The 13,154-nt window shown below is 40.0% G+C and overlaps 1 protein-coding gene across 2 annotated transcripts in view; it reads right to left on the bottom strand.

Moving 5' to 3' along the window:
- The window catches only part of LOC118396915 (S-arrestin-like), a 37,025-nt gene extending 25,566 nt beyond the window's left edge, over positions 1-11,459 (bottom strand). The window contains exons 1-5 of one of the 2 annotated variants that reach the window (XM_035791306.2): positions 11,319-11,459; positions 10,838-10,903; positions 10,615-10,675; positions 10,448-10,492; positions 10,022-10,221 (exon numbers count right to left, since the gene is read on the bottom strand). In XM_035791306.2, coding sequence (XP_035647199.1) covers positions 10,022-10,221; positions 10,448-10,492; positions 10,615-10,675; positions 10,838-10,885 — 354 coding nt within the window. In that variant the 5' untranslated portion in view covers positions 10,886-10,903; positions 11,319-11,459. The remainder of the gene's footprint in view (positions 1-10,021; positions 10,222-10,447; positions 10,493-10,614; positions 10,676-10,837; positions 10,904-11,318) is intronic. The other variant, XM_035791307.2, reaches the window with a different exon arrangement.
- Between the last annotated feature and the right edge of the window lie 1,695 nt (positions 11,460-13,154).

Genomic DNA, 13,154 nt, shown 5'->3' with positions numbered 1-13,154 from the left:
AGTCTGTTACAGTGTCATATCACTACTTACTACTGTCAGTCTGTTACAGTGTCATATCCACTATTTACTACTGTCAGATTATTAGAACATTACATCCCAACTTACTACTGTCAGTCTGTTACAGTGTCACATCACTACTTACTACTGTCAGTCTGTTACAGTGTCATATCACTACTTACTACTGTCAGTCTGTTACAGTGTCACATCACTACAGTCAGTCTGTTACAGTGTCACATCACTACTTTCTACAGTCAGTCTGTTACAGTTTCACATCCACTACTTACAACAGTCAGTCTGTTATAGTGTCACATCACTACAGTCAGTCAGTCTGTTAGTGTCATATCCACTACTTACTAATATCAGATTATTAGAACATTACATCACAACTTACTACTGTCAGTCTGTTACAGTGTCATATCACTACTTACTACTGTCAGTCTGTTACAGTGTCATATCACTACTTACTACTGTCAGTCTGTTACAGTGTCATATCACTACTTACTACTGTCAGTCTGTTACAGTGTCATATCACTACTTACTACTGTCAGTCTGTTACAGTGTCATATCCACTATTTACTACTGTCAGATTATTAGAACATTACATCACAACTTACTACTGTCAGTCTGTTACAGTGTCACATCACTACTTACTACTGTCAGTCTGTTACAGTGTCATATCACTACTTACTACTGTCAGTCTGTTACAGTGTCATATCACTACTTACTACTGTCAGTCTGTTACAGTGTCACATCACTACAGTCAGTCTGTTACAGTGTCAAATCACTACTTTCTACAATCAGTCTGTTACAGTTTCACATCCACTACTTACAACAGTCAGCCTGTTATAGTGTCACATCACTACAGTCATTCAGTCTGTTAGTGTCATATCCACTACTTACTAATGTCAGATTATTAGAACATTACATCACAATTTACTACTGTCAGTCTGTTACAGTGTCATATCACTACTTACTCCTGTCAGTCTGTTACAGTGTCACATCACTACTTACTCATGTCAGTCTGTTACAGTGTCATATCACTACTTACTACTGTCAGTCTGTTACAGTGTCATATCACAACTTACTACTGTCAGTCTGTTACAGTGTCATATCACTACTTACTACTGTCAGTCTGTTACAGTGTCATATCACTACTTACTACTGTCAGTCTGTTACAGTGTCATATCACTACTTACTACTGTCAGTCTGTTACAGTGTCATATCACTACTTACTACTGTCAGTCTGTTACAGTGTCACATCACTACTTACTACTGTCAGTCTGTTACAGTGTCATATCACTACTTACTACTGTCAGTCTGTTACAGTGTCACATCACTACTTACTACTGTCAGTCTGTTACAGTGTCATATCACTACTTACTACTGTCAGTCTGTTACAGTGTCACATCACTACTTACTACTGTCAGTCTGTTACAGTGTCATATCACTACTTACTACTGTCAGTCTGTTACAGTGTCATATCACTACTTACTACTGTCAGTCTGTTACAGTGTCATATCACTACTTACTACTGTCAGTCTGTTACAGTGTCATATCACTACTTACTACTGTCAGTCTGTTACAGTGTCATATCACTACTTACTACTGTCAGTCTGTTACAGTGTCATATCCACTATTTACTACTGTCAGTCTGTTACAGTGTCATATCCACTATTTACTACTGTCAGATTATTAGAACATTACATCACAACTTACTACTGTCAGTCTGTTACAGTGTCACATCACTACTTACTACTGTCAGTCTGTTACAGTGTCATATCACTACTTACTACTGTCAGTCTGTTACAGTGTCATATCACTACTTACTACTGTCAGTCTGTTACAGTGTCATATCACTACTTACTACTGTCAGTCTGTTACAGTGTCATATCCACTATTTACTACTGTCAGATTATTAGAACATTACAACTTACTACTGTCAGTCTGTTACAGTGTCATATCACTACTTACTACTGTCAGTCTGTTACAGTGTCATATCACTACTTACTACTGTCAGTCTGTTACAGTGTCATATCACTACTTACTACTGTCAGTCTGTTACAGTGTCATATCACTACTTACTACTGTCAGTCTGTTACAGTGTCACATCACTACTTACTACTGTCAGTCTGTTACAGTGTCATATCACTACTTACTACTGTCAGTCTGTTACAGTGTCACATCACTACTTACTACTGTCAGTCTGTTACAGTGTCATATCACTACTTACTACTGTCAGTCTGTTACAGTGTCACATCACTACTTACTACTGTCAGTCTGTTACAGTGTCATATCACTACTTACTACTGTCAGTCTGTTACAGTGTCATATCACTACTTACTACTGTCAGTCTGTTACAGTGTCATATCACTACTTACTACTGTCAGTCTGTTACAGTGTCATATCACTACTTACTACTGTCAGTCTGTTACAGTGTCATATCACTACTTACTACTGTCAGTCTGTTACAGTGTCATATCCACTATTTACTACTGTCAGTCTGTTACAGTGTCATATCCACTATTTACTACTGTCAGATTATTAGAACATTACATCACAACTTACTACTGTCAGTCTGTTACAGTGTCACATCACTACTTACTACTGTCAGTCTGTTACAGTGTCATATCACTACTTACTACTGTCAGTCTGTTACAGTGTCATATCACTACTTACTACTGTCAGTCTGTTACAGTGTCATATCACTACTTACTACTGTCAGTCTGTTACAGTGTCATATCCACTATTTACTACTGTCAGATTATTAGAACATTACAACTTACTACTGTCAGTCTGTTACAGTGTCATATCACTACTTACTACTGTCAGTCTGTTACAGTGTCATATCCACTATTTACTACTGTCAGATTATTAGAACATTACATCACAACTTACTACTGTCAGTCTGTTACAGTGTCATATCACTACTTACTACTGTCAGTCTGTTACAGTGTCATATCACTACTTACTACTGTCAGTCTGTTACAGTGTCATATCACTACTTACTACTGTCAGTCTGTTACAGTGTCATATCACTACTTACTACTGTCAGTCTGTTACAGTGTCATATCACTACTTACTACTGTCAGTCTGTTACAGTGTCATATCACTACTTACTACTGTCAGTCTGTTACAGTGTCATATCCACTATTTACTACTGTCAGTCTGTTACAGTGTCATATCCACTATTTACTACTGTCAGATTATTAGAACATTACATCACCTCTTACTACTGTCAGTCTGTTACAGTGTCACATCACTACTTACTACTGTCAGTCTGTTACAGTGTCATATCACTACTTACTACTGTCAGTCTGTTACAGTGTCATATCACTACTTACTACTGTCAGTCTGTTACAGTGTCATATCACTACTTACTACTGTCAGTCTGTTACAGTGTCATATCACTACTTACTACTGTCAGTCTGTTACAGTGTCATATCACTACTTACTACTGTCAGTCTGTTACAGTGTCATATCACTACTTACTACTGTCAGTCTGTTACTGTGTCATATCCACTATTTACTACTGTCAGATTATTAGAACATTACATCACAACTTACTACTGTCAGTCTGTTACAGTGTCACATCACTACTTACTACTGTCAGTCTGTTACAGTGTCATATCACTACTTACTACTGTCAGTCTGTTACAGTGTCATATCACTACTTACTACTGTCAGTCTGTTACAGTGTCACATCACTACAGTCAGTCTGTTACAGTGTCACATCACTACTTTCTACAGTCAGTCTGTTACAGTTTCACATCCACTACTTACAACAGTCAGTCTGTTATAGTGTCACATCACTACAGTCAGTCAGTCTGTTAGTGTCATATCCACTACTTACTAATATCAGATTATTAGAACATTACATCACAACTTACTACTGTCAGTCTGTTACAGTGTCACATCACTACTTACTACTGTCAGTCTGTTACAGTGTCACATCACTACTTACTACTGTCAGTCTGTTACAGTGTCATATCACTACTTACTACTGTCAGTCTGTTACAGTGTCATATCACTACTTACTACTGTCAGTCTGTTACAGTGTCATATCACTACTTACTACTGTCAGTCTGTTACAGTGTCATATCCACTATTTACTACTGTCAGTCTGTTACAGTGTCATATCCACTATTTACTACTGTCAGATTATTAGAACATTACAACTTACTGTCAGTCTGTTACAGTGTCATATCACTACTTACTACTGTCAGTCTGTTACAGTGTCATATCACTACTTACTACTGTCAGTCTGTTACAGTGTCATATCACTACTTACTACTGTCAGTCTGTTACAGTGTCATATCACTACTTACTACTGTCAGTCTGTTACAGTGTCACATCACTACTTACTCCTGTCAGTCTGTTACAGTGTCAAATCACAACTTACTACTGTCAGTCTGTTAGTGTCACATCACTACTTACTACTGTCAGTCTGTTAGTGTCACATCACTACTTACTACTGTCAGTCTGTTACAGTGTCACATCACTACTTACTACTGTCAGTGTCACATCACTACTTACTACTGTCAGTGTCACATCACTACTTACTACTGTCAGTGTCACATCACTACTTACTACTGTCAGTGTCACATCACTACTTACTACTGTCAGTGTCACATCACTACTTACTACTGTCAGTGTCACATCACTACTTACTACTGTCAGTGTCACATCACTACTTACTACTGTCAGTGTCACATCACTACTTACTACTGTCAGTGTCACATCACTACTTACTACTGTCAGTGTCACATCACTACTTACTACTGTCAGTCTGTTACAGTGTCATATCACTACTTACTACTGTCAGTCTGTTACAGTGTCACATCACTACTTACTACTGTCAGTCTGTTACAGTGTCACATCACTACTTACTACTGTCAGTCTGTTACAGTGTCATATCACTACTTACTACTGTCAGTCTGTTACAGTGTCACATCACTACTTACTACTGTCAGTGTCACATCACTACTTACTACTGTCAGTGTCACATCACTACTTACTACTGTCAGTGTCACATCACTACTTACTACTGTCAGTGTCACATCACTACTTACTACTGTCAGTGTCACATCACTACTTACTACTGTCAGTGTCACATCACTACTTACTACTGTCAGTGTCACATCACTACTTACTACTGTCAGTCTGTTAGTGTCACATCACTACTTACTACTGTCAGTCTGTTACAGTGTCACATCACTACTTACTACTGTCAGTGTCACATCACTACTTACTACTGTCAGTCTGTTACAGTTTCACATCCACTACTTACTATGGCCAGTCTGTTACAGTTTCAAATCAATACTTACTACTGTCAGTCTGTTACAGTGTCACATCACCACTTACTACTTTGAGTCTGTTGCAGTGTCACACCCACTACTTACTATTATCAGTCTGTCAGTGTCACATCACTACTTACTACTGTCAGTGTCACATCACTACTTACTACTGTCAGTGTCACATCACTACTTACTACTGTCAGTGTCACATCACTACTTACTACTGTCAGTGTCACATCACTACTTACTACTGTCAGTCTGTTACAGTGTCACATCACTACTTACTACTGTCAGTCTGTTACAGTGTCACATCACTACTTACTACTGTCAGTCTGTTACAGTGTCACATCACTACTTACTACTGTCAGTGTCACATCACTACTTACTACTGTCAGTGTCACATCACTACTACTGTCAGTGTCACATCACTACTTACTACTGTCAGTGTCACATCACTACTTACTACTGTCAGTGTCACATCACTACTTACTACTGTCAGTGTCACATCACTACTTACTACTGTCAGTGTCACATCACTACTTACTTACTAGTCTGTCAGTGTCACATCACTACTTACTACTGTCAGTGTCACATCACTACTTACTACTGTCAGTCTGTTTCAGTGTCTCACTACTTCTACTGTCAGTGTCACATCACTACTTACTACTGTCAGTCTGTTACAGTGTCACATCACTACTTACTACTGTCAGTCTGTTACAGTGTCACATCACTACTTACTACTGTCAGTGTTACAGTGTCACATCACTACTTACTACTGTCAGTGTCACATCACTACTTACTACTGTCAGTGTCACATCACTACTTACTACTGTCAGTGTCACATCACTACTTACTACTGTCAGTGTCACATCACTACTTACTAGTCTGTCAGTGTCACATCACTACTTACTACTGTCAGTGTCACATCACTACTTACTACTGTCAGTGTCACATCACTACTTACTACTGTCAGTGTCACATCACTACTTACTACTGTCAGTGTCACATCACTACTTACTACTGTCAGTGTCATCACTACTTACTACTGTCAGTGTCACATCACTACTTACTACTGTCAGTGTCACATCACTACTTACTACTGTCAGTGTCACATCACTACTTACTACTGTCAGTGTCACATCACTACTTACTACTGTCAGTGTCACATCACTACTTACTACTGTCAGTGTCACATCACTACTTACTACTGTCAGTGTCACATCACTACTTACTACTGTCAGTGTCACATCACTACTTACTACTGTCAGTGTCACATCACTACTTACTACTAGTGTCACTCACTACTTACTACTCAGTGTCACATCACTACTTACTACTGTCAGTGTCACATCACTACTTACTACTGTCAGTGTCACATCACTACTTACTACTGTCAGTGTCACATCACTACTTACTACACATCACTACTTACTCTGTCAGTGTCACATCACTACTTACTACTGTCAGTGTCACATCACTACTTACTACTGTCAGTGTCACATCACTACTTACTACTGTCACACTTACTTGTCAGTGTCACATCACTACTTACTACTGTCAGTGTCACATCACTACTTACTACTGTCAGTGTCACATCACTACTTACTACTGTCAGTGTCACATCACTACTTACTACTGTCAGTGTCACATCACTACTTACTACTGTCAGTGTCACATCACTACTTACTACTGTCAGTGTCACATCACTACTTACTACTGTCAGTGTCACATCACTACTTACTACTGTCAGTGTCACATCACTACTTACTACTGTCAGTGTCACATCACTACTTACTACTGTCAGTGTCACATCACTACTTACTACTGTCAGTGTCACATCACTACTTACTACTGTCAGTGTCACATCACTACTTACTACTACTCACTGTCAGTGTCACATCACTACTTACTACAGTCACTGTTACAGTGTCACATCACTACTTACTACTGTCAGTGTCACATCACTACTTACAACAGTCAGTCACATGTCTATAGTGTCACATCACTACTTACAGTACAGTCTGTCAGTGTCACATCACTACTTACTACTGTCAGTGTCACATCACTTTACTACTGTCAGTGTCACATCACTACTTACTACTGTCAGTGTCACATCACTACTTACTACTGTACTCACTGTCAGTCTGTTACAGTGTCACATCACTACTTACTATGGCCAGTCTGTTACAGTTTCAAATCAATACTTACTACTGTCAGTCTGTTACAGTGTCACATCAATACTTACTACTGTCAGTCTGTTAGTGTCACATCACTTACTACTGTCAGTCTGTTACAGTGTCACATCACCACTTACTATTATCAGTCTGTTACAGTGTCACATCACTACTTACTATTGTCAGTCTGTTACAGTTTCACATCCACTACTTACTATGGCCAGTCTGTTACAGTTTCAAATCAATACTTACTACTGTCAGTCTGTTACAGTGTCACATCACCACTTACTACTTTGAGTCTGTTGCAGTGTCACACCCACTACTTACTATTATCAGTCTGTTACAGTGTCACATCACTACTTACTATTGTCAGTCTGTTACAGTGTCACATCACTACTTACTACTACAAAATACAGATCATACTTTTTCTGCATATCTAAGCCTGCCTCTTGAGCTGTCTGTATCCCCCTGACTAGTAGTAATTACATTTAAAAAAACAACATTATTCTCTGCATCTCTGCTCAAATCTGGGTAAAATGTTTTAAAGGAATGCGAGTCTTATTCAGAACATTTATTTTCTGAATTGTACCAACCTTGCCAGCTGGCATGCCAGCTAAAATAGTTAGACAAGCTAGCTACTTTAACTTGATTGATAGCCTGAAATGGTTTCTTGGTAGCTAGTTATGAGGTTGGGAGATTGGGAACGTACAGTTGAAGTCGGAAGTTTACATACGCTTATGTTGGAGTCATTAAACTTGTTTTTTTAACCACTCCACAAATTTCTTGTTAACAAACTATAGTTTTGTCAAATCGGTTAGGACATCTACTTTGTGCATGACACAAGTCATTTATCCAACAATTGTTTGCAGACAGATTATTTCACTTATAATTCACTGTATCACAATTCCAGTGGGTCAGAAGTTTACATACACTAAGTTGACTGTGCCTTTAAACAGTTTGGAAAATTCCAGAAAATTATGTCATGGCTTTAGAAGCTTCTGATAGGCTAATTGACATCATTTGAGTAAATTGGAGGTGTACCTTTGGATGTATTTCAAGGCCTACCTTCAAACACCTGCCTCTTTGCTTGACATAATGGGAAAATCATAGAAATTAGCCAGCCATTTTTTTGGGACCTCCACAGGTCTGATCCATTCTTGGGAGCAATTTCCAAATGCGTGAAGGTACCACGTTCATCTGTACAAACAATAGTACGCAAGTATAAACACCATGGGACCACGCAGCCGTCATACTGCTCAGGAAGGAGACGCGTTCTGTTTCCTAGAGATGAACCTATTTTGGTGTGAAAAGTGCAAATCAATCCCAGAACAGCAGCAAAGGACCTTGTGAAGATGCTGGAGGAAACAGGTACAAAACTATCTATATCCAAAGTGAAACGAGTCCTATATCGACATAACCTGAAAGGCCGCTCAGCAAGGAAGAAGCCACTGCTCCAAAACCCCCATAAAAAAGCCAGACTACGGTTTGCAACTGCACATGGGGACAAGGATCGTACTTTTTGGAGAAATGTCCTCTGGTCTGATGAAACAAAAATAGAACTGTTTGGAGGAAAAAGGGGGAGGCTTGCAAGCCAAAAAACACCATACCAACCGTGAAGCACAGGGGTGGCAGCATCATGTTTGTGCGGGGGCTTTGCTGCAGGAGGTACTGCTGCACTTCACAAAATAGATGGCATCATGAGAAGGGGAATTATGTGCATATATTGCAGCATCTCCAGACATCAGTCAGGAAGTTAAAGCTTGGTCGCAAATGGGTCTTCCAAGTGGACAATGACCCCAAGCATACTTCCAAAGTTGTGGCAAAATGGCTTAAGGACAACAAAGTCAAGGTATTGGAATGGCTATCACAAAGCCCTGACCTCAATCCTATAGAATATTTGTGGGCAGAACTGAAAAAGTGTGTGCGAGCAAGGAGGCCTACAAACCTGACTCAGTTACACCAGCTCTGTCAGGAGCTTGAGGGAAGCTTGTGGAAGGCTACCCGAAACGTTTGACCCAAGTTAAACAAATAAAGGCAGTGCTATCAAATACTATCAGAGTGTATGTAAACTTCTGACCCACTGGGAATGTGATGAAATAAATAAAATCTGAAATAAATCATTCTCTCTACTATTATTCTGACATTTCACATTCTTAAAATAAAGTGTTGATCCTAACTGACCTAAGACAAGGAATTGTTTTTGTATGTAAACTTCCGACTTCAACTGTACATGGGCGAGCTGAAGCCAACTTCATAAAAGTGCAAGGTGGTTAGTAGTATGACAGAGAAACAACAGAAAATGGAACATTAATATTTAATATTTTTTAAACAGGATAAATCTGAGTGCACAAGCCCCTGTGCCCCCTATGGGCATGACGCCTCTGTGTACTGTGTGTCTGCGGTGTAGGGTGAAGTTGCCCCTAGATGTGATGGTGGGCCAGTTTAGAATTTTCCCCGGTAATGGTTAAGGTTAGGATTTGGGGAATGGGAGCTGATCCTAGATCTGTACCTAGGGTACACTTCACCCCGAAGCATGCGTCTGCTCTTTGTCACCTCAAAGAAGAAAGGAATGGCATTGTCTCCCAGCTTGCGCAGTAGTTTCTCCTGCATCTTGGTGTGTATGCTCCTTTCCTTGTCCTGCAGTTCGGGGTACACCTGTCGGGTGGTCAGAAAGATGTCCCTACGGAAGGCCACACCCATCACGTCCATGTCATCTCTGCCATACCGGAACGTGCAGGACAGCATGACAAACACTATGGGGCACAAGTAGTAAACAACGTCTTCACAATCACTAAGTCACTGCGTTAATTCCTAGGTACAACGTAACCTTACTAGGACAAACTTGGTGCCATATTTATAGGCTATAACTAGGACCCAGGGATTTTCCTATCGTGAAATCACATGGTCAGGAAAAACTCCTGGCCCCTCTTCATTCCTCATTTACAAAGCTGACATGAGTTCAAATGTTGAAAAACCAACCTTTCTTTCCTTTGACCTGTACAGGGTCGATCAGCACAACTCCATCTGATTCATATAGGGGAGAGAAATAGCCCTTGAGCATGACAAAAGCACAAGGCAAAAAGATCCAAATAGAAGCAAGTCCTTCCCTTCCCTGAAATGGTTTTGTTTCTCGGTCACACACTCACCAACAGGGTCGATAGAGTCACAGTGATCCACAAAGTCCCTCTTGGCCATGTACACCCCAACCTATGACAGATCAGACATGAGACTTTTCCAATGGTAATGACAAATGGCCCTGCACATAGCCTACGTCGTTGTAAACAAACAAACAAACAGGAGAAAACGAATACATCATTTTTTAAAGACAACTCTGGTACTGTCTTTGCTGGCCTTAGGAGGGATACTCACCGACTTATCACGGGAGAGTTTCTTGAAGATAACATGTTTGGGGCTCATGGTTTTAGTCTCTGAAATCTACAGAAGAAATGACATTGTCACTACAAATGCGGCTGACTGACATAGAATCAAATAAGGGCTGATGTTTGATTGGCGGCCGTCTTTATTCGATATCTGCAGGCATAGATACAAATCTGACTCAGTCTATCAGTGCAATGGCAATAAAACACTAAATGGCTGCTGAAAACAGTTTAAAGCCTCCGGCATTCTAGTTCTAAAAACCCCATCATATGATATCATCAACCCAATATTCTCTCATTGTACTAATAGTTTGCCTCTTCACCTGGCATTGCTATTTTCTCAATACCAGTCTAGGGAAGTTGCTGCATCGTATCATAACTACCTTATAATTGCTACACAAACATGCTTAACCACCCATCTTCCCCACACCCGACCTATACAGTAGAAATGCCACAAGGGCAGGTTGACTGACCTGTAGTTGTAGTGCTGGATGTGTAGGGGTCAGCTGCAGGTAACACTAGTGTACCAGGCACAACTATGTGGCTGCATTTATGATCTGTGTGGGTGTTGCTGACCCTCCCTCGACTCTGCCTCATCTCAAGCCAGAAATTGCCCTTAAGCACAGATCTAGGATAAGTTCACCCTCCATGAATCCTATTCTAAACCACTATGGAGTAAAGTGTCAAAACTGACCACAGATCAGTGTCTAGGGACGACTTCATCCCACCTCAGGTCATCCCTGTCACGCCTCCCTCGGGATAAAGCAGGAGTTTAGTTACTAATTGGATCGTCAGCTCCTTTCCATCAGCTTGATTAAGGGCCAAGATCTGAAGCACGAGGACATAATCCTTACACATGTACAGTAGGCCTAACCAGCAGAGTGCACCGTGATGGGTCGTACACACTGGCAGCTTTCCAGGTTGACTATAATGCAGAGGTATGCCACAACACACAACACCTGGATAGGTGTTTAACATATACACTAGCCACATTAGCTAGTAATCTGATGCCCGAATGCACAGTTGATGACATGGCATGCCACTATTAATTGATGCAATGCAACTGTTACAATGTTGTCGGCCTGGAACACGACCCCTGACTGAGCTTTGAGCCATTCTACTACTACAGTGCCTTCGGGAAATATTCACAGCCCTGGACTTTTTCCATGACTTGAAAATGTATTAAATTCAGATTTTTTTCTCACTGCCCTACACACAATACCCCATAATGTCTAAGTGGAATTGTGTTTTTCAAAATCTGCCTCGCAAAGATGGGTAGATGCATAACATTTTTTTAAAAGACACTAAATATCCCTGATTAATTACACTTCGGATGGTGTATCAATACACCCACTCGCTACAGAAAACCGCTCAGGGATTTCTCCATGAGGCCAATGGTGACTTTACAACAGTTACAGAGTTGAATTAATGGCTGTGATAGGAGAACTGAGGATGGATGAACAACATTGTTACGGTTTTCTAGTGGTGAAGGAGAGTCGGACCAAACTGCAGCGTGTATATTGCGATCCATGTTTAATCAAATAAACGTAACACGAATCAATACAAAAAAACCACTACAAAACAATAAACGAAACAGCCTAAACTGGTGCAAACTAACACAGCACAAGGACACTAAGGACAATCACCTACAACACAACCAAAGAATATGGCTGCCTAAATATGGTTCCCAATCAGAGACAACGATAAACACCTGCCTCTGATTGAGAACCACTTCAGACAGCCATAGACTTACCTAGAACACCCCACTAAGCTACAATCCCACTACATACACACCACATACAAAAACCCATGTCACACCCTGGCCTGACCAAATACATGAAGATAAACACAAAATACTTTGACCAGGGCGTGACAAACATTGTAGTTACTCCACATTACTAAGTGGAAAGAAGGAAGCCTGTACAGAACACAAATATTCCAAAACATAAATCCTGTTTGCAACAAGGCACTAAAGTAATACTGCAAAAAATGTTGCAAATCTATTCACTTTTTGTCCCGAATAAAAATATTTTCAAGCATAGTGGTGTTATGGGTATGCTTGTTATTGTTAATTAAGGACTGGGAAGTTTTTCAAGATAAAAAATAAACTAAATGGAGCTAAGCACAGACAAAATTCTAGAGGAAAACCTAGTTGTCTGCTTTCCATCAGACACTGGGAAATAAATTCACCATTCAGCAGGACAATAACCTAAAACACAATGCCAAATCTACACTAGAGTTGCTTTAGACAGTGAATGTTTCTGAGTGGCCGAGTTACAGTTTTGACTTAAATCTACTTGAAAATCCAA

Source organism: Oncorhynchus keta, chromosome 18 (genome assembly GCF_023373465.1).
Source record: "Oncorhynchus keta strain PuntledgeMale-10-30-2019 chromosome 18, Oket_V2, whole genome shotgun sequence".
In the NCBI taxonomy this organism is placed as follows: Eukaryota; Metazoa; Chordata; class Actinopteri; order Salmoniformes; family Salmonidae; genus Oncorhynchus; species Oncorhynchus keta.
Note: the sequence above shows the minus strand (reverse complement) of the source record. Positions and strands in the feature narration are given on the sequence as shown.